The 25,781-nt window shown below is 39.7% G+C and overlaps 1 protein-coding gene across 1 annotated transcript; it reads right to left on the bottom strand.

The window, feature by feature from the left end:
• Window positions 1-9,938: 9,938 nt before the first annotated feature.
• Window positions 9,939-21,941, bottom strand: APOH (apolipoprotein H). The gene is made up of 8 exons (XM_058559430.1): window positions 21,878-21,941; window positions 21,299-21,475; window positions 19,942-20,038; window positions 18,772-18,848; window positions 16,765-16,953; window positions 13,486-13,665; window positions 11,363-11,560; window positions 9,939-9,994 (listed from the first exon to the last, which is right to left on the bottom strand). Exons 1-8 carry the CDS (start codon window positions 21,939-21,941, stop codon window positions 9,939-9,941), a joined length of 1,038 nt encoding a protein of 345 aa, XP_058415413.1.
• Window positions 21,942-25,781: the final 3,840 nt, after the last annotated feature.

Raw genomic sequence — 25,781 nt, 5'->3', positions numbered from 1 at the left:
CTGTAAAGAGAATTGAAACTTTTCTTCCTAGACTGAGATTTTTGAATTGCGTTTTTTTTTTTTCAAATTATAAAAGTTTTAATGCCATTGTAGGGAAATTGGAAAACATTGAAAAGTTTAAAGAAGAAAATAAAAATCAAGTGTAATCCTACCATTAAGGAATAACCATAATTAACAATTGTATATATTTTCTCAAATCACATATATATGTATAATCATTTTCACGTCTACTTATTATTATTCCATCATTTGGATACAACTTAACTTGCTTAATTATTCTCATGTGATTGGATATGTAAGTTATAAGCAATTTTTGGCTCTTATAGATAATACTGCAGTAAATATCTTTTAATATTTACAACTTGATTGAAGTTTCAGCTATCTCCATAAAAGATATTCCTATGGGCATAAATATAATTAAGGCTTTTGATCAGTACTGCCAAATTGCTTTCTAAAAGTGTTTTGCAAATTTGCAATCCCACTCAACAGTTCCAAAGAGTGGCTGTCTCACATTAACAATTTTTTCTAATTTGTGCTAATTGTATGTATAAAAATAGAATCTTTTTTTTTTTTTTGCTGAGGAAGACTGGCTCTGAGCTAACATCTGTTGCCAATCCTCCTCCTTTTTTTTTCTCCCAAAGCCCCAGCAGGTAGTTGTATGTCATAGTTGCACGTCCTTCTAGTTGCTGTATGTGGGACACGGCCTCAGCATGGCTGGAGAAGCAGTGCATCGGTGTGCGCCTGGGATCCGAACCCGGGCCGCCAGCAGCAGAGCACGTGCACTTAACCACTAAGCCACAGGGCTGGCCCAAAAAATAGTATCTTTTTAATTTGCATTTTCCACTATTAGAAAAGTTGAAACATTTAAATATCTCTGTTAGTCCTTTCCTTTTATTCTTCTGCAGAGTATCTCTTTAGCCCTTTGTCCATTTTTCTGGAATTTAACATGATGTACCTATCTTCCATATTTTTGTTAATTGTTTAGGAACAAGCAATAGCTCTGTACACAGTACTTGTGTATAGGCTGATATTCTAATTAATCAAATTTCAGTCAGTGATTCACCATTTTGTGTTATTAAGATACTCTGTATCATTTGGATGAAATACATGAATGACTCTTAACTATCTAAATGGAAAGCAATTTATAAATACCAAGAATGATTATTATTATGTAAACAGATTAGAGGTAAATATCAGAATAATCCTGCAGCCAGTAAATTCCTTAAATTGGATAGGAAATGATTCAGAACTTTCTGTTTACAGGTCACAAAAGTATAAATTATACCACAAAAAGATGTAATATAAAAAGAGTAGAAACTGAGAATTTTGAGGCATATTTTCTTTTCTTCACTACTAAAAAAAAAGAGTTACTACCTTTACCACCATGGTTCTGGATTCCTTTCTTATGCCAGAATTAAGCCGCATTCACCACTCCATCCCTCCCTCCATGGCTGACTCTATCCTGCCTTGTTGGGCAATCCAGGCCAGAGGCTAACAGAGGTAAACTAGCTATTCTTCCTCCCTCCCCTTCAATACATACGTAGAATTGCCCTAGCCAGTGTCCATACAAACCGGCAACCACCTACTAGGGCACTTCATTGCCTCCCTATACAAAAATCTCTCCACCAACCTGTTTCAGCCAATTGTGTGCTACACTCCTCCCTAGGCTGTAAAATTCCACCTTTAGAGTCCAATTATTTCCAAGAAGCCACAGGGAAAATTCATAGCTTAACTACCAGTGTGAGAATGGTAGAAAAGACATAGTTCTGAAGTTTGGATATCTGGTTCTGTCTTTTATTAGCTTTGTGACCCGGGTAAACCAAATTACATAACCTCCCTGAGGTTTGGTTCTTTGACCTTCCTTATGACATGATTGGGAAGATAGAATTAAGAAAGGTGAGCTATATGGAAAATTTTGCCCAGTGCTTGACACAAGGAAACTTCAATATCAAGTCTTTTTTTTTTAACTCCCAACTGTTTTGTGAACTTTCAAAAGTAGTAGATGCCACTAGGAGGCAGCATTAGCACACAAAGAACTAGTTATGCCACACACACACACACACACACACACACACACACACTCATGTACACGCATACATCACACACTCACACATATGCATGCACACACACACATGCTTACACACACTCAAACAACATACACACTCACAAACACACACATGAGGGATAAACTTGCTCACATACGTCCACACCAACAACACACACTCTCTCATAAACACAAACTCACACATATATGCACACACCCCAAGCTATTTTCTTTTCTTTATTTATTTTATCTTTTAAATCTTTTATTTAGGAATTAACATGGGGAATAATCCTCAGGCTGGGAGATGCGAAATTTCACCGATGAATACTTTATTATTGAGTTTAGGGGCTCAGAAATGAGACCTTACATATTGAAAGATGGTCAATGTCTAAGAAATGAGAGAACTCATTTTCTACACTATAAACTTCTTGAAGAAATATGTTATAGCATGAGAGAAAAGTTAAAACATGAACAGCTTTGCGTTTAGAAGCCCATCCTGCCATAATCCAAGAGAAGAAAGGTGGTCATTGGGAAGAACATCCAGGGACCTACCTGTCTCAGAAGAAGGCCTGTTTGGCCATATCCAGTTTACAGAGTTCTTTGGGTCTGCAGTTGCTAGTTAAGCTACATCACGTAAGACAGGAAGACCAAATTCAGCCATGCTAAACTGTAGGATGATAATCAGCAACTTGTGGTTATAGTTTCACTCTTTCTTCAGTGGGCTGCCTGGGAAGAGGAGGGAAGTACTACCTGGACCATCAGCCAGCAGGAGGGATCACCGCACACTGTGGCTAGGGAGGGGACAGCTGAATTTTGATGACAGGCAACCTGGTGATCTAAGCATTTAAGGAGAAAACATTTGGAAAAGAAAGTCTGCTTATGGGACTAAATGGACCACATTATCACTAAATAGAGGGGCTGAAATTGGGCCATTTCTAATGATGGGCTCCTCTAATCCAAATTGCCTCTTCAGATTGCAAAAATAGCAGATTTTTCTTTCTGTGAAAATATCGTTAAATTAGAGGAATCAGTACTATGGCCTAAGTCTACTCTGATTATATTTTCGGGGATCCAAGCCTATCCAGCAGCCTGAAATGCCTTCCAATGAACAAAATGGTGCAAAAAGCCATCCTCAACAAACTTGCCGTATTCCATAAGCTTCTCTGGGGAATAGGCTAGGGGGGTGGAAGGTAGAGGGGTACTATAGGTTTAACGTAGGAGTCCTGGCCTTGGGAGCTTTTGGCATTCTGAACACCTGATGTTACCAAACAACAGACACAAAGCTACGGTCATGAAAACAATATGGTACTAACAAAAGAATAGACAAATAGATCCATGGAACAGAATAGAGAACACAGCAATAGATTCCCGTAAATATGGTCAACCAATCTTTGATAAAGGAGCAGAGGTAATACAATGGAGCAGAGACAGTCTTTTCAATAAATGGTGTTGGAACAACTGGAATTCCATATGCCAAAAAAAATGAATCTAGACACAGTCCTTACACACTTCACAAAAGCTAACTTAAAATGCATCGTAGACCTAAGCATAAAATGCAAAACTATAAAACTCCTAGAAGATAACAGAGAGAAAATCTAGATGATCTCGGGTGTGGCAATGCCTTTTTAGATATAATCCTAAAGACATGATTCATGAAAAAAATCATTGATAAGCTGGACTTCATTAAAATTTAAAATTTCTGCTCTCTGAAAGACAATACCAAAAGAATGAAAAGACAAGCCACAGACCGTGAGAAAATATTTGCAAAAGACATATCTGATAAAGGATTGTTATCAAAAATATACACAGAACTCCTAAAATTCAACAATAAGAAAGTAAGCAAACTGATTTTTAAAAATGGGCCAAAGGGGGCCAGCCCGGTGGCGCAAGTGGTTGAGTGCGCACGCTCCGCTGCAGTGGCCCAGGGATCGCCGGTTCAGATCCCAGGCACGCACCGACGCACCGCTTGTCAAGCCATGCTGTGGCAGCGTCCCATATAAAGTGGAGGAAGATGGGCATGGATGTTAGCCCAGGGCCAGTCTTCCTCAGCAAAAAGAGGAGGATTGGCAGATGTTAGCTCAGGGCTGATCTTCCTCACACACACACAAAAAAAATTGGACAAAGACCTTAACAGACGCCTCGCCAAAGAAGATATACGGATGGCAAATAAGCATATGAAAAGAGGTTTCACATCATGTATCATCAGGGAAATGCAAATTAAAACAACAAGATACCACTACACACCTATGAGAATGGCCCAAATCCAGAATGTGGAGCAACAAGGACTCTCAGTCATTGCTGGTGGAAATGCACAATGGTACAGCAACGTTGGAAGACAGTCTGGTGGTTTCTTACAAAACTAAAGATACTTTGTGTGAAATGGGTGAAGGTGGTCAAAAGATACAAACTTCCAGTTATAAAATAAATAAGTCCTGGGGATGTAATGTACAGCATGATAACTATAGTTAATGATACTGTATCGTATATTCGAAAGTTGCTAAGAGAGCAGATCTTAAAATTCTCATCACAAGAAAAAAAACTGTAACTATGTGAGGTGATGGATGTTAACTAGACTTATTGTGGTGACTGTTTCACAATATATCCATATCTCAAATCATTATGTTGTACACCTGAAACTAAAATAATATTATATGTCAATTATATCTCAATAAAAAATAAACAGACAAACAAATCTATTCTTACCATATGATCCAGCAATCATGCTTATTGGTATTTACCCAAAGGAGTTGAAAACTTATGTTCACACAAAAATCTGCACACGGGTGTTTACAGCAGCTTTATTCGTAATTGCCAAAACTTGGAAGCAATCAAAATGTCCTTTAGCAGGTGAATGGATAATCAATAAACTGGTATATCCAGACAGTGGAATATGATTCTAAACTAAGAAAAAATGAGCTATCAAGCCATAAAAAACATGGAGGAAACTTAAATACATGTTACTAAGGAAAGAAGCCAATCTGAAAAGGCTACACACTGTATGACTTCAACTATATGACGTTCTGTAAAAGGCAAAACTGTGGAGAAAATTAAGAGATCAGTGGTTGCGGGGACAGGGGGTAGATGAAAAGGCAGAGCACCAAGGGTTTTTAGGGCAGTGAAAATACTCTGTATTACATTACAATGATGGATATATGTCATTATACATTTGTCCAAATCCATAGAATGTACAATACCAACAGTGAACCCGAAGGTAAACTATGGACTTTGGGTGATGATGATGCGTCAATGTAGGTTTATCTTTGATAAAAAATGTACCACTCTGGTAAGTGATGTTGATAATGGAGGAGGCTATGCATGTGGGGGGGCAGGGAGGGGCAGGGGTTATATGTGAAATCTCTGTGCCTTCATCTCAATTTTGTTGTAAACCTAAACTGCTCTAAAAAAATTGTCTTAAAAAAATAAATGGTATAACAACAAGAAAAAAACAATATCTGTGTGCTTGTTTTGTTGTGTTTTTGGTGTGTGTGGTTTATTTTTATGTTATTTATGTCCTTTCGACAATAAGCTGTCCCAAATCCTTCTAGAAAGCAGGCGTGGCAGGGCATACAGGATGTTAAATATTGAAAAGCTTTTACACCAGTTGGTAAATAGCTGCTGCCCGAGTGCTCTAAGGGCTGGCCAGGAGGCCACCGGCTCGGAAGCGTAATGGGAACATAAGATCCCCTCCCCTGATTTCCCACAGACTAACAGCTAAACAGTAATGCCTGGTACATTAGGGGGCTTCCAGCCCTGATCCCCCACCCCCCAGCCCCTAGTCTAGCACTACCATCCATTCTGTTTGGTCCCATACCCTACTGCTTATATCCCTGAGATGGGTCATAGGTAATAAATGCTTAAATATAAAATCCTCCATCAAGTGTGTTCCTTCACTGGATGTGAGCTGGGCTACAGGACTTCAACAACTCTGGCTTAATACGTCTTAGTTGATCCGAGTGGGTAACGGTATTTGTGAAAGAAGAGGAAAGCCTGGTGGGAGTTTTTATGGAGAAGCCCTCAGAGATTGAGCAAAAGGCCTGGAGCTCGGGTCTGTGTTAGAGAGGCTAACTGTCTCTCCAGACACCGATAACCACCTGCTGATGCCAAAGGAAATCTTCATTACTTACCCACACTGCTTCACAGTTCTACCTGTGGCCAGCCCTGTCGATTCCCTCCCAAGTGAACTGAGAAAGAAGGAGCAATTTAAAAACTTGTCTATAGGGCCGGCCCCATGGCTTAGCGGTTAAGTGCACGTGCTCCGCTGCTGGTGGCCCGGGCCCGGATCCCGGGCGTGCACAGACGCACCACTTCTCCGGCCATGCTGAGGCCGTGTCCCACATACAGCAACTAGAAGGATGTGCAGCTATGACATACAACTATCTACTGGGGCTTTGGGAAAAAAAATAAATGAATAAATAAAATTATAAAAATAAATAAATAAAAAATTAAAAGTTGTCTATATATTTTTAAATTTTGATACCATAAAATTAATTATGAAAGTATTTGCAACAAAAAAGAGGATAATAGAAAAATATATTCTTTCCTTTTCTGGAGCAAAGCCAACAATCATGTATGGGACCAGGGGAGATGCTCTAAAATCTTTACTGCTCTCTTTCCATTCCTAGAGCCATTAGGTGGGATGAGGAGGAGGTCCATTTCAAAATTAATATGTGACAAGTTAAAGAAAACAGTGGTTCTAAAACTTTGTGCTAAGGGAGGAAATCCAGGGTAGATGGCTCTTTTGTTCAGCAAAATCCCCAAATAGGGATTTTTGGTTTAGAAGGGGGAGACATCACAACCTCTTCAAAACCAACCCTGAATACACAGAGTGGGTGGAGGGAGATGAGATCTCAGAGTTCATCCATCATAACAAGATGGAGGGCACTCTGCCTGGTACAGATACTGACAAGATGATGGAGTTGGTGGTGGAAAGATAAAACAGTAGGAATCCTGAGAAAAAAGAACAAAGCTGGAGGTATCACACTCCCTGATTTCAAAATATACTACAAAGCTATAGTAACCAAAACAGCATGGTACTGGCACAAAAACAGACACACAGATCAATGGAATAGAATCGAAAGCCCAGAAATAAACCCACACATCTATGGACAGCTAATCTTTGACAAAGGAGCCAAGAACATACAATGGAGAAAAGAAAGTCTCTTCAACAAATGGTGTTGGGAAAACTGGAAAGCCACATGCAAAAAAATGAAAGTAGACCCTTACCTTACACCATACACAAAAATTAACTCCAAATGGATTAAAGACTTGAATGTAAGACCTGAAACTGTGAAACTTCTAGAAGAAAACATAGGCAGTACGCTCTTCGACATCGGTCTTAGCAACATATTTTCAAGCACCATGTCTGACCGGGCAAGAGAAACAATAGAAAAAATAAACAAATGGGACTATATCAAACTAAAAAGCTTCTGCACAGCAAAGGAAACCATCAACAAAATGAAAAGACAACCTAACAATTGGGAGAAGATATTGGCAAACCATACATCTGATAAGGGGTTAATCTCTAAAATATATAAAGAACTCATGCATCTCAACAACAAAAAAACTACCAACCCAATTAAAAAATGGGCAAAAGACCTGAACAGACATTTCTCCAAAGAAGATATACAGATGGCCAACAGACACATGAAAAGATGTTCAAAATCATTAACTATCAGGGAAATGCAAATCAAAACTACAATGAGATATCACCTCACGCCCGTCAGAATGGCTATAATCAACAAGACAGGAAACAACATGTGTTGGAGAGGATGTGGAGAGAGGGGAACTCTCATACACTGCTGGTGGGAGTGCAAACTGGTGCAGCCACTATGGAAAACAGTATGGAGATTCCTCAAAAAATCAAGGATAGAACTACCATATGATCCAGCTATTCCACTGCTGGGTATTTATCCAAAGAACATGAACACACCAATGCGTAAAGATACATGCACCCGTGTGTTCATTGCAGCATTATTCACAATAGCCAAGACTTGGAAGCAACCTAAGTGCCCATCAGTGGACGAATGGATAAAGAAGATGTGGTATATATACACAATGGAATACTACTCAGCCATAAGAAACGATGAAATCCAGCCATTTGTGACAACATGGATGGTCATTGAGGGTATTATGCAAAGTGAAATAAGTCAGAGGGAGAAGGTCAAATACCGTATGATTTCCTTCATTAAGTAGTAGATAATAACAACAATAAACAGGCCGGCCCTGTGGCTTAGCGGTTAAGTGGGTGCGCTCTGCTGCTGGCGGCCCGGGTTCGGATCCCGGGCAGGCACCGATGCACCGCTTCTCCGGCCATGCTGAGGCTGCGTCCCACATACAGCGACTAGAAGGATGTGCAGCTATGACATACAACTATCTCCTGGGGCTTTGAGGGGAAAAATAAATAAATAAAAATCTTTAAAAAAAAAATAACAACAATAAACAAATACATAGACACAGAGATTGGATTGGTGGTTACCAGAGGGGAATGGGGGAGGGAGGAGAGCGAAAGGGATAATTCGGCACATGTGTGTGGTGATGGGTTGTAATTACTATTTGGGTGGTGAACATGATGTAATCTATGCAGAAATAGAAGTATAATGATGTACACCTGAAATTTATACAATATTATAAACCAACGTTACTGCAATAAACAAAAAATTTAAAAAATAAAATAAAATAAAGAAAAGAAAGATAAAACAGGGTTTTTTGAGGGGCTGGGCCTGTGGCGTAGCAGTTAAATGCATGCACTCCGCCGCTGGTGGCCTGGGTTTGGATCCCGGGCGCACACGGAGGCACCGCTCGTCAAGCCATGCTGTGGCGGCATCCCATATAAAGTGGAGGAAGATGGGCACAGATGGCAGGCCAGGGCCAGTCTTCCTCAGCAAAAAGAGGAGGATTAGCATGGATGTTAGCTCAGGGCTGATCTTCCTCACACAAAAAAAAAGGGGGGCGGTGGGTTCTTTCTATTTTCTTGGTGAAGTTGGAGCAAGGTCATCAGCTGAGAGCAAGGAGAGGGAAGGTGGCTTGAAGAGGGCTGAGACGAGAAAGAGCCGCCTTGGAGAGCAGCGCAGTGAACAAGCTAGAGAAATATGGTGGGATTGCCGGGCAGCGCTGAGGGCTTATGTCAAGTTTGTTCATGAATTGAAAGTTATTACACTAATATCACAATATTAGCATGATTGTGAGTGTTTCTTTTTTTTCCAGCAACATTCAGCTGCTCTGGTACAGGCATAGGGAAGGCAGCTGGAGCCTGGGTGGATTTTGCCAGCATGTACTACAGGAGGAGAAAACGGCAAGGGAAATGAATATAAACAAGGAAGCAATGTCATGATGGATCATGGAATTCCAGTGAGTAAGGAAAGGTTTTTTAGGCATTATGTAAACCAAACATCAAGGGTTCAAATCCAGTTCTATTGACCTGGAAGTCCATGCTTATTCCTTTTTGACAATGCTTCTCCAACTTGAGACTACAAAGAATAATCTGGGGGTTTTCTCACAAAGGAAGATTTTTGGGCCATCCTCAGAAATTCTGGGACACAGCATTTTTGCTTTGTAATAACTACTAGGAGATACTGATGCAGGGAGTCTGTGGACCATTCTACAAAAAATGCAGAGTTTTAGGAGAAAGCATTGGAGAATAGAATTGGAGAGGGAAACTGGGTTACCCACATGATGGTTTACACTTTTCATTTCACAGCCATGAAATGATGATGCTCCAAATATTTGAGTTTCTTAACCAGATAACACAACTAAAGGTAAGCCACCGTGAGGAGTAATGTTGCAATGGCCGAGGCAATGAATTCAGTCACTTTATTTTTCTACTTCCATTAGGTTCCTTGGACAAACCTTGGACATACAGATAAAGTATGATATTTAATTTGGATCCGATACCAGTTTAGCATGGCTTTACATCCCATGCGTCAGTTTTCCAGAAAGCCAAAGAACTGTGTTCTGTTTGGAGAGAGAAAGATAAACATTCTAAGAGAAACAATCATTTCTTAAATTTGTTAAATAGCTAAGCCAAATCAAATACATTTTATAAACGTGTAGAACGAATTAAATTATATGAATGAAACCATTTAGTGTGAGGTTTAAATGATGAGAGAAAACATCAGGAAAATAAGGCACTCATTTTCAGAGAGAAAATAAAAGGTTCTATATAACTCTGCCAGTCAAGATTATAAGAAAAAAAAAATCAGTCCTTTATTTATTCTCCAATGCACTAACAGTGCCCCGTCTGTGTGAAGACTGTAAAGGAGAAATACATCAACAAAGCTCTCTTTGGTTTTTTTAAATTATCCTTTTCTAATATGTATTTTTTCTACTGACTTGTACTAGGCTTATTGCGCTTTGTCAATTTTGATATTTACCATCTCATCAGAGCTCTGCTATATTTTGAACAATAACAATTTATTCAGTGCATTTCTAACTATTTGTAACTATATTAACTGCCATTGGTTGAGCACTTACTACATGTCATGTACAGTATTTCTAATAATCAAATCTATGAGGTGGGTATTATTCACCAGTTTTCATTCCCTCTCTCTCCCTAGTTGGCCACATCTCAGATCTCTCTCTTCTTCTCTACATCTGCTCCCAACTCTGTCCTCTCCCAGCCTGCTGTTACAGGGCTGTCAACATTCTTGGAGGATTTCCAAACCTAGAGCCAAACAACAGCTTCAGCCTCTGGCTGGCTCTTCCTTCATAACAACAAAGATATTTAAACCCTAAACCTGAAACTTTAAAAGGTTGGCAGCTCTACATGCTGGCCGTTATGCACTTCCTTATCTCATGCAAACATAATATCATCTTCCTTAAAATATTTTTCCCTAATGAATACTTTGCTCTAATGGGTACTTTTCAAACTCAAGATTGCTGAAGGAAGGAAAAAAATGTTAGAAGATCTATAAACCAATTACCACTGCCATGAGTTACTTTGTAATTTGGGATGAGTTCTTTATCATTTGGGACCAAGAGGTGGTAAATATTATTATTATTCAATATTCCTTTCAATATTATTATTATTATTCAAGCTTAATTTGGAATTATACAAGATGGCATAATTCACCTCAATATTCATTGAATAAAACCACAACCCTGAGTTTTAAGGAGAAGAAATGAAAAGGAGAATGTTTACGTAAGCAGAGAAACTGAATGCAGCTTACTGCTTCATCTCGCTATTTCCTCCTGCCTTCCTATCTTTTTAAAAGTCCAGTGGCCAAACTGACATGGCTTCTTACAGTCATTATGTAATAAAAGTACTGATGATGGTGAGGGGCAAGTGGAAGTCCCAGGTAAAAGTCCCAGTCTTAGACTTACCCTTGAAGCATTTGGGGATTTCAATGGTGCCGTCTATGCACTGAGCATCCTCCGTATAGCTACACTTCTTTTCCTTATTTTTGCAAAAGAAAGAAACTTTTTCACCGTGCAGCATTCCGTTCTTAAATTTTTCTTGGAACTTTACTCTCTCTCCTTGGTATATCACAGTAGCTTTTTTAACAGATAATTTACAAGATGCTGAAAGAGACAATATCTGTAGTCAAGATTTAGGAGTTCAGGGCCGGCCCCGTGGCTTAGTGGTTAAGTGAGCACGCTCCACTGCTGGCGACCCGGGTTCGGATCCCGGGCTCGCACCGACGCGCTGCTTCTCCGGCCGTGCTGAGGCCACGTCCCACATACAGCAACTAGAAGGATGTGCAGCTATGACACACAACTATCTACTGGGGCTTTGGGGGGAAAAAATAAATAAAATCTTTAAAAAAAAAAAAAGATTTAGGAGTTCAGTTAGTCTTTCTAAAAGAGAACGTAGCATTTGAACCAGTAGATGGGTACACTTGAAACAAATTGCTCAACACAAGAAGATTCCAAGAATGTACACAGTGAGTAACATCAGTTTCATTGCTAATAGCAGCTCTTTATCAATTGAACTGTTAGTCATGGCTTTCAAGATGGTCTTTTCTTCCCCTACAGTAGGCACATAAGAGGGTCAGAGCAGAAGCATCAGATTCTAGACTTTGGTGGAAAAAAACTTCTACCAGATACTGCCGTTTCATGTAAGCCTACACTGCCTCACTCAAATCCCATTTATTAAGTTAGTGCACCCACCCACCAGTCACGTGAGTATTGGCTGATAATAGCTCACAAACACTCCTGTCTCTGAAAAATTGCCTTCAGCCATCAGGGAGCCACCTCTCCCAGGAAGTTATACAAATCAGACCCCAACCCCAGGGTCAGGGAAGAGAGCAACCCATAGCCAATGACTAACTGACAAAGGGATACAAAAAGCAAGTCCCCCTCTTAGTGGGACCAACTCTGGGGTAGAATTCATGGTCGATAGCTCCCAGAGGGACGAAATTGAAGGTAAGACTCCAGCTCAGACCACATCCTTGTTCAAAACATAATCCCTGGATCAGCTGCATCAGCATCACCTGGGAACTTGAAAGAAATGCAAATTCTCAGGTCCCATCCCAGATCTATAGAATCAGAAACTGTGTTTAAACAGGCCCTCCAGGTGATTCTGATGCACAGTGAGGTTTGAGAACCAGCAGCCTACTCGATCCCACCTGGCTCACTCTCCGTCCCCTGAGACACTCACTTAATAAATCAATGGCACTTGAAAGCCCTGTCTCAGGCTTTGCTTCTAGGGGACTCCAACCTAAGACATTAGTCATACGTCATTTTGCCTGCTGTGCCTAATTTCCTTTTCTGCTTAAACTGTCCAGCCCACAGCAACCTGAGCAAAATACAGTGCCAGGTTGTAGTTCTTCACATCAGCATGACACTGACTGGATCAAGGGTAGACACCTAACTCAACAAGAACCAGCATCTCAGTGACAAGATGCCAGTTAGTGATGAATCCTATAGTTGAGAGGTCCTGATGTAGAGTCAAGCCAGGTTCAAAGTGAGCAAGCAGAGAAACACGGAGATGAGAGAGGCCGGGAGGCCATTGAGATATGGAAAGAGTAGCAATAGTTCCTGACTTTCAGTTCCAATCCTCAGGAGGACCAATTGTGTTTCATTTCTTTATCTTCAATGTCCATGAGATGGCCTGTTGCCCTTTTATAATAAGCCCCCTTTTCCTTGAACTAGCTTGAGTGTGTGGTTGGTTTTTGCAACAACAGGAAAAGTCTTGACTAGAACAAAGCAAGAAAGGATGGTCATAGGCAAAGACTTAAAGCAATTATAGGAAACCCAAACAATCTTCCACCATATTCTCAATGTTTACAAAGGATCTGTTTATCTCACACAGTTTAATCTCAAACAAGCTTGCTAAGCATGAAGCTTCCCCATACCCATGTGAGTCCTAAAGTCTTACATATGCCAATAGCTGTGAGGCAAGTCTGAGCAACAAATGGAAAATTATTGGAACAAGAAAATGGCAAGTAAAGGTGATCCACTGGATAAATTCAGAGATGTTTTGAGACCTCACCCATACTTCATACCTTTACAACTTGGCTGTGCAGACCAGTTTCCAAATTTGCTACATTCTACTTCTTCTGGGCCGTCTAAGACATATGTATCATGGCAACCATATGTGGCTTTATCCTTGTAATAAAGTACTTGTTTTGCAGGATAGTTCACAAATCCATTCTCTGGTCTTGATGGGAATGGGCATTTTACTTCTAGAAAGTTTATTCAATAAAACATATTTGTAAAGATAGTAGTGTTGTCCAGTAGTTATAAAATAGTTACATTCTAGTCTCCATTATACCGTTGAATCACTAGGTGTTCCTGGAATGTAATTTCTAAGAACCTTGGTGCTTAATCCTCTCCCCCCATCTTATACTTATAGGAATCTGGATATTAAAAAGGAAACAACACTTTGTAAAGTAAATTAATGACACTCTACCAAGTTATTTGGGCTTTCACATAATCATGAGGCATTATTTATTGCAAATTTTGTCTCCACACAGTCTAAGATGGTGAATTTGAAAGAAAAAAAAAACTCTGTCTCTTTTAATCAACAAACTATGAAATTAAAATACAAAAGACTCCCTCCGTGTACACCAGCATACCATTATTTGGATTTTAAATGTAAAATCTAATTCTTCTGAATGTCTTCAGACTACTATACATGAAGCCAGCACGAAATATGAAGGAGAAAAATGACGCTGCTTCCTGGCCCTCTTAAGATCCTCAACAGCAGAGGCCCAAACCCATTTCCCTATTTACCCCAGTATAAGAAAGCAAGGCTGGAGCCAGGAGCAAAGGGCTCTTCGGAGGTAGTTTAATGAGATAGTTTAAGAGTACAAACTCCAGACTTTGATTCTTTGGCTCAATTTTGGCTCTTCCACACACTGAATAAAAAGGAATCTATGAGTCTATAATAAGAGTAAAAAAAACAATCCATGGAGCTGGCCCTGTGGCTTAGCGGTTAAGTGCGCGCGCTCCGCTGCTGGCGGCCCGGGTTTGCATCCCGGGCGGGCGCCGAGGCACTGCTTCTCCGGCCATGCTGAGGCCGCGTCCCACATACAGCAACTAGAAGGATGCGCAACTACAACATATAACTATCTACTGGGGCTTTGAGGGAAAAATAAATAAATAAATAAAATTATTAAAAAAAAAAAAAATCCATGGAAGAAAAGCTCTTCTCTATAGAAGAATGCCAGCTAATATATATAGAAGGAAAGACAGAATTAGCAAGTCACCATTTTGCAACCACCAATATCATAGTTGACTGAGTCAAGGATCATCAATGGATGCTAAAATGACTGCTAGAAAGTGGATATTCACACGATCTCAATGTATCACCTGCAGGTTTCTTACTAATTCCAAAGAGAAAGAGATGCCTTTACCAAGAGAAGATCTGGTACACTCCACCTGACCAAAGGATCAAACTAAGCATGACCAATGATGGACTGACACTATGTGCCTCCTGACGTGATGGAATGCATTCTTAACTAAATTATTTAACTTGAATCTAATCACGAGTAAATAACCAAATTCAGACTATGCAACATTCTACAAGGTAACTAACCTGTACTCTTCAAAAATATCACTGAAAGACAACTAAAAGGACAAAGGATTATTCTTAATAATAATAAAAGGAGACTAAAGAGACATGACAACTAAATAGAATGTGTGATTCTTGATTAGATCTCACATAAAACAAAACACATGTATAAAGGGTACTTCTGTGTCAATTGGAAACATTTGCATATGAAATAAATGTTAATTGTTCATATTATTATAATCATTTAAATTATTATTGTTAATAATTGAAAAAATGTTAAATGTCTTGGGTACAGTGATAATATAAGAGAATGTCCTTGTTCTTAGGACATTCAGGCTGAAGTATTTATGCGTAGGTGTCATGATGTGTACAACTTATTTTCAGATGTTTCAGGAAAAAAAAGTGGATGTCTATGGAGAGAGCGAATGTCACAACATGTTGACAGTTGATACATCTAGGTGAAGGATTGAAAAAAAGAAAGAAAAAACTTACTGCTTAGGCCTTGGGAGAATTAAATGAGGTGACACATATCTAGCAGGAGACCAGTGTCTAGCCCAAAGTTAAGTCCCCCAAAAGGTGCTAGGCATTATTAGTAGTAGTGGTTTTCCCATACTAAAAAGCACTTGTGTTTTGAATCATTCAATGGATATCTGTAATATCTACTATAGGAGAAGTTAACAGACTTTATTATAACTCCACATGTGCACGATAAATTCTATAATTTGTGTATTTGTTATGCAGTTGACAAATTCAAAGACAGCAATGATAGGTCAAGTTAAAGGAGGAAGAATTTTCATAATTTTTTTTAAAAAATCAAATATTTTTTTATTTTTAGGGGGCCATCCCGGTGGCGCAGCAGTTAAGTGCGCACGCTCCACCTTGGTGGCCCGGGGTTCGCAGGTTCTGATCCCGGGCACGCACCGACGCACCACTTGTCAAGCCATGCTGTGGTGGCGTCCCATATAAAGTAGGGGAAGATGGGTACAGATGTTAGCTCAGGGCTAATCTTCCTCAGCGAAAAAAGAGGAGGATCGGCATCAGATATGAGCTCAGGGCTGATCTTCCTCACACACAAAAAAATTTTTGTGATTTTTAAATTTGGGTTGAGACTATAAAAGCTTATAACAATCTGACTACAACCCAGTTTTTCACCTTTGTCTCCTAGGACTTCCCAATTTTAATCCAGGCTTCTCTTCACCAGTCTCACCACAATAGTCAGCTGTCCACGCACACACCCTGTTCTTTCATGCCTCCCTGATTTTCCACATCCTGTGCCCTGTGTCCCTGTCCTCCCCTCATTCTCCATTTCTCCTCCAAGCCCCTCCTCTGGCAAGCTTTCCCAGGCAGCTCCAGAGAGTTTATTGCATTATGCAGTAGAGATTATTCTCCTGAGGTCAGAAACCAGGTCTCATCCATCTGGGATCTTGAATGCCTAGCTCACTGCCTCGCACATGGTAGATGCCAATAAACATTTGTTGAGCAAGGTCATTTGAAACACTCCATGATAGTGGATTTTTCAATACTTTTCAAAAATGGGTTTCTGGGCCACCCCACGGCCTAATGGTTAAGTTCAGCACTCTCCGCTTCGGTGGCCGGGGTTCGGTTCCTGAGTGCAGACCTACACCACTTGTCAGCGGCCATACTGTGGTGGTGACCCACAAACAAATGGAGGAAGACTGGCACAGATGTTAGCTCAGGGCAATCTTCCTCAACAACAAAAATGGGTTTCTACACTACCATGATTACTTTGTCTTATAATTGCACTTACCCCTGCATTCTGGTAATTCAGTCCAATTTCCATGTGCTGTGCAGGTAACTGTATCATTTCCAAACATCGCATACTGGGGCCAACATTCAAAGACTGCCTTGTTTCCATAGAGAGAGTGGTTTCCAGCAAATGGCTTATAAATGCTAAGATTTGCAAACTTAGGAATGGGTGGTGGAGGACATTTTACAGCTGGAAAAAGAAAGAACTACCATTTTTATGAAAATAGTTGAGTCTTTTAAATATATTCTCTCCAGAAAGGAAAAAATCCAAAGAGTAACTTGAGAAAATGCAAAATTTGATCAAATGCCAGGGTAAAAACAGTCAATTGTAGAAGACAAATAAGAAAATATGATCTGAAAATCAGATGTCTGAACCAGTCAGAAAACTAAAAAATGAAGTAAATTGAAGTCTTGCCACAGCTAATTTGCCTTTTACAATAACACCACGCTTAGGTTTCCATAAGTCTTTGATCCAAACGCTACCTTGGAAGATGTTTCTGGAAGTCAGAATTGGAAGAGGACATTGCTGAGAGACTATCCTGCAATAACTGCTGATGACAGCAACTTGGCTCAAAGTCTTTTGTGACATCTAGGTTCCACTGCTAGTTCAGGCTTGATTGTTCCTATTGAATACATCCTGCCTTTGCACTCTGTGTGTATGGAGCTTACCCAAGTGGCTCCCCATGGAGACATAGTCGTGGATTGTTATTCTGCCCTGACTAAGCCAGAGTTTCAACAAGTCCAGGGAAAGTGATACTAACATAATGGAAGACAGTGCAGAGCAAAGTGTGATTTAACTTGAATTATCCAGATCCTTGTTACTCAAAGTGCGATCCACGGACTAGTAGCATGGGTGCTGCCTGGGAGCCTGTTAGAAATGCAGAAGCTCAGACCCCACCCCAGACCCACAAATCAGAATCTGCACTTTAACATGATGCTCAGGTGATTCATATGTACATTAAAATGTGAGGAAACACTCATTTAGAATAGATTGAAGCTAAAGTAGCCTTTCTACTTGTAACTCAAAAGAAAAAAATGACTTTATGAAAAAGATATAAATCTGCTTCAACAGGAAACTATTTATAGGACCGTGGTGAGTCCTACTGCTAAGTAAAAAACTCTACTTGATTTATCCTTACAAAACTTTTTTTTGGCAACTCAGTTTTTCTTAAGCTCTTGTTTATTTGAAATTACTTTACTTTTCCACTTGCTTTTGCTAGGACAGACCTCACTGACATGTTAAAGAATCGTAAGTAATATTGTAATGCCTGGGCCTCCTTGTCAAGGATTGGACTTAGATCCATCACAAGTTAGGGAACGTAAGAACGTCCCTCCCTAAATAAGCAAAGCCCAGAGCTGACCCTGACTGCTCAGCGGAGCGTCACGTGAATAAACCATCAGTGCCTTTTGGAGGAATCTCAAGCAGCTCCTAGGATGCAAGGCCCCTGGATGGGCTCTGAGCTTACTTGTCTTTCTCATCACTGGACTCACTTCCTGAAGGCAGAGCTAAGTCTCCTTCAGCCTCAGTGCTGAGAACAAGATATGGCATATATTAGGTCCTCACTACATGTTTATTGAATACATCAATGAGTGAATGAATGAATTAGGATCCAGAGTGGGAGGAAGCTATTTGATCCCACTGTTTCCAGAAGTTCTTCTAGTCAAATGAGGGCAGTCCCTGATAGACCAATGCCACGCATATCCAAGCCCCTGCCAAAACATTGTGGGAGTGTTGGAATTAATAAACCCAGAAATCACTGGCTCCACCAGGGGGAGGATACAAGTGTGTTCATGAGTAGAATGCTTCCCTTCTGTTGTTCCAAAGTGATTGTTTCATCCTCCACCGTAAGATGATAACAGGATGAACATTCCCCATAAGGGTGACCAACCGTCTCGTTGGGCTGGGACTGAAGGGTTTCCAGAGTATGGAACCTACAGTGTGAAAACCAGGAAAGTCCCAGGCAAACCAACTGGTCACCTTCCCCATAAGTGGGACCCACAGACTCACGACTACAGACAGGAAGATCCGGACTCCATTTTCCTTCTTCAGTGCATTTAGCAGAATTAGTACCATTCAGATAAAACCTGCAAATGGAAAATTTAATCCATCAAGCAGTAAAATAATCTAACAACGGCATCTCAAATGTCTTCTCCATTGAGCATTGCTTCAGATTAATACTACTGACTTCTTTCCCTCTTATAATGCTGTTTTCCTGAGCAGCTTAACATTTATCTAAGGCTCACCAAGTCTCTCAGCTTAATGCTGCACATGAATCACTGGAGAATAGGAGGGTTCCGTAGCTGGCGGTTGTAGAAGCCAAACCCCCAAACCCCTCATCTCCAACCAGCTGGACAAGTTAACTGTTTCTGACATAAAGTAAAGAATCATCTCTTTTTCAGAATCACAAAAGTGAATTAAACTGAGTAATCTCTACTATTCATTTTCTGAGAGCCAACTGACACAAATGTATAAAAACAATGCCGTCTGTTTCCATTAAAAATATAACATTGTGTCCTTGAAGCCAATTTTTTCAAGGTTGTTGTCATCAGACCCACCAGTAAATTGGTTTTTCAGATGAAAGGACTGCAATTCTCTTTCACACATAGTAATTCTTAATCTCCAATTCCAAAAAAGGATCGTCAGTAAAATTTTGCCCTAATGTGCAGCCAACATGCTATTAACAATGTCACCAGCGGTGTCTTTGCTCATAAGGCAGACAAGCTATATGAGCAACCATAAGTGCTTTCTTCCTAGGCATGTTGTACCGCATTAGGTGAGGATTAAGAGAACTATGTTCTACATCATCACACTCCCAAACCTTCTCCATAGACTTCTCTTCTAGAGACTACCAGGTCAGTCAGTCAAATTAGCCTCATAAACTAAAGCCCAAGACCAATTCCTATAATATTTTAACCTTCATGCCAAGATTTGGCCCAGAGATTATAAAGAATTATCATCCAGATTCAATAATTTCAACATGCCTCCTCAGATAAGTAACTAATCAGGAGCAGAAAAGAATTTCACTAGTTATATTCTCCACTCTTACCCCTGTGGATCTCTAATCAGCAAGTCCAGCCTAAAGGCTAGAAATAAAATATGCAGCAGTCTTGATGTTTAGCTTAAGGGCACAGAAAAGTGCTGCGTCTGTTAACCTCTCAGTCACCCGGAAGTCCTTACCCGGTGTTACAAGCAAAACTGATCGTGTTGGGATATTCAAAAGTTGTATAGCGTACAGCTCCATTTTCTAAGACTCCAGCAAACGGACATACTCTGGCTGTGATTTAAAGATAAAAAGGTAAGTTTCTATTTACAGAACTTCCTATTAAAATAAAAATACATAAATGCATTTCTATCCTTTGATCCATTAACTCTACTGGTAACTATTCTAAGAAAATAACTCAAAATAAGTCAAATGATACATGCACTGATGTATTCATTACACTGTTACCTCTAATAACAAAGAGTGGACAGTCTAAATGTTCACTATCAGGGTATCGTTTTAATTAATGATGGTAAATCAACAGTTGAACTAGGATGCAGCCAACAAAATATGGATTATGAAGACTATAGAGACATAGTCAATGTTTCTGATTTGCTAATGAAGACAAAAACACAAAATGGTATCTACTCTCTGCAACAATGCAAAAATATACACACGGAAAATAATGTGAAAAATGAAATTATTAGTGTTCCCAAGTTATGGCTGATTTCAATAAAAATTTTCCCTAATAATGTTATTATGGTTTTTCGTTAAAAATTATATTTTGCCTTTTTAAATCAAAAAGCATATTAAAATCACTTGTATGAACATGTATAATTTTCACAAATGGTCATATCCATATGACCAAAATAACCAGAGCTTAGATAGGTCCATATAGTTATGTTTACTGCTTAACTTCTACATAAAATTGCCAGAAATTCTCTCTGGTTCATTGCTCAATATTTGACTGTAAAAAAATAATGCCTGCATGATATCATAGAACCATGTTCTGAGGAATAAATAAAAGCAACCATCTACCATAAAGCAATAGCAATATATATATATAATTTATATTATTAATTTTATATAATATACAATATATTTATATTTTATTATAAATGTAATTTATAATATATACACAATTTAGATGAAATTTATGTTCATTTCAGTAACTATTAAATCTGCTTTCACTCTGAGGCAAAATCCAAAGATGTGATGATTCCTCAAGTTTTATTTTTTCAAGTGTCTCTTTGGCATCTTTTAGATGTCAGAGTATCTCCACGTCTCTCTTCACTTCTATCGTGTTTCCTTCTCCTTTTATCATACCAGGTCTCTTTTTACATCTCCCCTAGGTCCAGGCTATGCTTGTCTCCTGTTCCCTAAATAGTGCTTATTGCCCTTAGTCTCCTCTCCCCAGACCCTCTTGTTTCTTCACAGGCCTCTACTCCACAGCTCTGGGGTCTTCTGCACCCTGAGCACGACAAGGTAGATTATCTCCTGAAATGTCCAGAATCCAAATGAGGGGAGAGAATGTGAGAGAAGGCACTGACTTACGTAAACATTTCAGAGTGTTGATGGGCCAAAGTCCTGTGAGAGGGCAGATAAATCGTCTCATCCCTCCCCGGGACACATAGCCCGGCTGGCAGGAGAACACTATTTCCTCCCCTGGGTCATAGAATGTTTTTAATGGAACAACTGTGGCAAATGGCACATTATCTGGCTTGGGACAGGCTGAAATAGAGCACAAAGCAATTGGTTAAGAAATCTCTCTTTGCATTTTTAAGTTCAGCTAGCACACACAAATGAAAAACATTTGATGCTACTGATAATAAGTGTGCCGAGTTCTGTAGCAAATACTTGATACATGCAATATCTCATCTGATCTCCTCAACAATCCTTTGAAGATTGTTTGAAGGAACTATTGTTATCCCCATTTTACAGGTCAGTACACTGAGGCTTAAACTGGCTAACTATCTTATGGAGGAGCCTTAAGCATGCCTATAGTAAAGAATAAGTGTCAACCCAGCCTCTCCAGCATCCACCGTAAAGAGAATTTTAGCTATCACTATTGATCCCTGGCATATACTAGGGAGTTGGATATATTAATTATTTTTGCAAAAGCAGAGTACTTACTCCGTCCTGCAATAGCAACATGGCAGAGAAAACTTGAGAACAAGATGAGCGCTGGAGAAATCATTGTGGATGATTCACACTAACACTACCAAAGTGGCTTTCCCCTACTAAAAAGAGAGATGCAAATATAAAAGTGCTTAAATATTAACCATTTTTTGTATACTTTTATCTCTGTAACTAGAAGATAAAGCGTCATGATCTAAAAGAGATTCCAAGACCTACATTCTTTAATCATTTACTTTTCACTTCTGTGGGTCTGTTGTGAAATCTTTGGTAGATATTTTCTGTCCTCATGACATTTATGTTAATGGCACAGAACAGTTCATTCTTGCATCTGACAGAATCCTGGTGATTCCCAGACTGCCATGTCTCTAGTCCGGACCTCTCATTCTCCATTCTTTGTTTTGTGTATGTAGTGGATGGAGCACCAAAGGACCGAAGCCCTTGCTTTACCCACAGCCTTGACGTATATACTTAGGACCATCACTTACTCTCTGCATTTCAGTCTCCACACCTCTAAAATGATACTCCAGTTTCCAGATGTATGATTCTAAAGAACATCTTCACAGAGGCTTCTAAAACTATAATGCCTAAAAAAGAGTTCACCATCTTCTCTCACAAAATGATTATTTCTTCCATATTCCTCTCTTACCTGCAGTTAGTTACAAGATCCTCCTGGTAGTTCCAGTTACAACCTTAGGACTATCCCTGAATCCTCAGTCTTTTCACATCAAATTAACACAAAGTCCTGCTCATCCCTTCTTAATACTTCTTAGATCTGCCTAGACAGATTTCTAGGTCTGTTTTAGGGATTGGAAAGTTGACATGAAATTACAAGTGGGGACTCAAAGAAGTGAAGTTGAGTAGGAGGAGAGAATGGCCAATGCTGATGATGTTGCTTGGGAGGGTTCACAAGGGACCATCCATGAAGCCATAGTGTTCTCATACATCATTTGCTCTAAGGGACTGACTATACAAATGGACAATGGCCAGACAATATATAAAAATAGAACTCTGACCCATAATCTCTATAGCAACCAATCTAGGAAGCCAAACCATAACCTCTGCAGCAATTGGCTCAGTTTAGGACCAACCAGAGGAAGACAAATATGTTCTTCTAACCAATCACATAGGATGCCTGGCTTCTAGTTAGTCTGCCTCCGTCTTCCCCATACCAACAACCTCCAATCAGGGCACACTTGAAACTTTCCCTTTTTGTCCACTGTAAAGTTTTCCCACTCTTCTAAGTGACTTTGAGTCTCTGCCAAACACAAATGAAGACTGCTGACTCCCTTGCTATAGCTGTGAATAAATAGCTTTTGCTTGTTCTCATTTAGGTCGTCTTGGTTTATATCCACAGGTCTAACTTTCCTTGAGACACATCAGTTTAAGAAATGTTCTTGTCAGGCAGTGATTCTTGTACTGTGCTTCTAATGAACATTGCGCTCCACAAAAAGAAGAAAAGTGTACAGCCACCAGTATAAACTAATGGTGGTCCTTCCCCTTTTGTGATTAAATCACAATCTTGATAGACACACACACTCCATCTTCCCCTTCTAAGGGGAAGAATTCTTGTTTGCTAGATCACTTCCAGGCTCTGCTTTATTGGGGAGAATTCCCTCAATGGGAGGAGAAGAGAGAAGCCTAATGAAGAGAGGCCAAGTTGTTCTATGTAATAAAGATCTGAGGTAGACAGAGAAAGAGAGAGAGAAACCAAACAAGCTGGGCATCAGAAAAAGAAACTTTGAGAAGTTTAAAATTGAGAAGATAACATTTTTGGCAGCAGCTGCAAACTGAGCGATAAACATTGAGAGGAACAGGGATGGGGAGAGGGGTTTTTAATGATGTCTGCTGACGGATGTACTCTCTCATGAGGGAACTTTCTGGAAGGGTGGAAATACTCTATATTTTATTTTAGTAGTTGTTGCTTGGGTACATGCAGTTATCAAAACTCATACAACTAAACATTTAAGATCTGTACATTTTATTATACGTTAATTATACCTCAATCTTAAAACAATGCATTCCTTCCTCCCTTTGTTTCTTCCTTCTTTTCTTCCTTCCCTCTTTCCTTCCTTCCTTCCTTCCTTCCTGCCTGCCTGCCCTGAGTGGGGCACTCATGGTGGCCCTTGTGAAGACAGCAGCCCAGTGTTGTCACAGGATTGGCTACATACAAGGGATTGAGCAAACAAGCAATTATATGGAGGATAACGGAAGTCAGAATTCTTACTGATGAAGAGAAGAAGCAATATGAAAAGAAGGAAAGCTTGGATGAACCCTGCGGTGTGGTATTGGAAGTGGAGATATCAGTACAAATTTTTCATGTATATAGACAGCTACAGAAATAAATATAGATATAAAGATGTGTGTATGTGTATATGTATGCATGTCTGTACATACATCTAATTCCTAGCTCTTTCCACTAAGATAGCCTGGGAATGGCAATGCACCCAATACCAATGAGCACACCTAGTGCCTAGATCTTGGTTTCTAAATACAACTCTCCACTGAAAGGCAGCAAGTCTCCTTGGATGATTGGCTGATTCTAGGACTGGGACAGGGAACGTACAGCTTGGAACATCATGTTGTGAAGAACAACTCAGGAAATGCTCAGAGAATGATAGGGACATGTTAAAAGGACACAGAAGTCATCTGAAGGGGCTCTCACTAGTTGAATATGGGACAATTTGAGTGTCAAAATAAGTAATGATAGGGGGGCCAGCCCAGTGGCGCAAGCAGTTAGGTGCGCGCGCTCCGCTGAGGCGGCCTGGGGTCCGCCGGTTCGGATCCCAGGCGCTCACCGACGCACTGCTTGGCAAGCCATGTGTGGCAGGGTCCCATATAAGTGGAGGAAGATGGGCACGGATGTTAGCCCAGGGCTGGTCTTCCTCAGCAAAAAAAGAGGAGCATTGGCAGACATTACCACAGGGCTGATCTCCTCACACAAAAAAAGTAATGATAGTAATGAGTTATAATCCATTGACTAAAACAGGAATCAATGAGTCTACGTCAATAGCAATAAACACGTAAAATAATTATGTATTGCAAATGGGGAAAAAGGAATTTATAGTGGAGGAACCTGGCAGACATCTTCTTAATCAAATAATCAAAATTAATACCACCATTAAAGGGACAAATTGACACTGTGTGTCCCCCAATAGGATGCAAAGAGAAGAACACAGCATCTCTTCTGCGATATTCCTGCCAAAAACATAAGAGCATGGGTTGTGTCATGAGAAAGTATTGCACATTCCCAAGTTGAAGGACATTATGCACAATGACTGCCCTGTAATCTTCAAAAAGGCAAAGGCCTTGAAAGGTAGAGACTGAGGGAGCCTAGGGAGATGGTGAGTGGGTGGACCATGCGACCTTCTTGCTCTGAGAGCCTGAGGGGATATTTGGTGAGACTTGAGGGGGTCTCCGGGTAAAGAGTCTATGGAAGTTTTTTATTCTGTTCTTGGAAATTTTCTGTATGTTTGAAATTTGAAATTGTTTAAAAACAATTTTAAACAAAAGTTAAAAAAAAAAAGAATGTGTGGTTTTTTTGTAGTTTCTTTGAGAGTACTCTGAATGAAATATTATTCTTAAAGTGGAATATATGAGGCCTCAGTTTTTATTTGCATGACCCCCTAAAAATCTATGTAATAGATAGAATTTTCTCAATTTTAAGTTTGTGTGTATATACATACAGATATGAGAGAGAGAGAAGTAGTGCTATATATATATGTGTATATATATATACAAATATACATTTTTTTTAATCATTGACATCTAGCTCCTATTTGCCAGCTACTGAACTTTGGAAAATGATGCAAAAATAATAGTAACAGGAAACGGAGGAAACAACTAAATCAAATTTAGTTTGACAGCTTTTGGGAAGAGTCACATGTGTTTGTGGGTTTTG

This window comes from Diceros bicornis, chromosome 18 (assembly GCF_020826845.1).
Source record: "Diceros bicornis minor isolate mBicDic1 chromosome 18, mDicBic1.mat.cur, whole genome shotgun sequence".
Lineage (NCBI taxonomy): Eukaryota > Metazoa > Chordata > Mammalia > Perissodactyla > Rhinocerotidae > Diceros > Diceros bicornis.
This window is presented reverse-complemented; position numbering and strand designations above follow the sequence as displayed.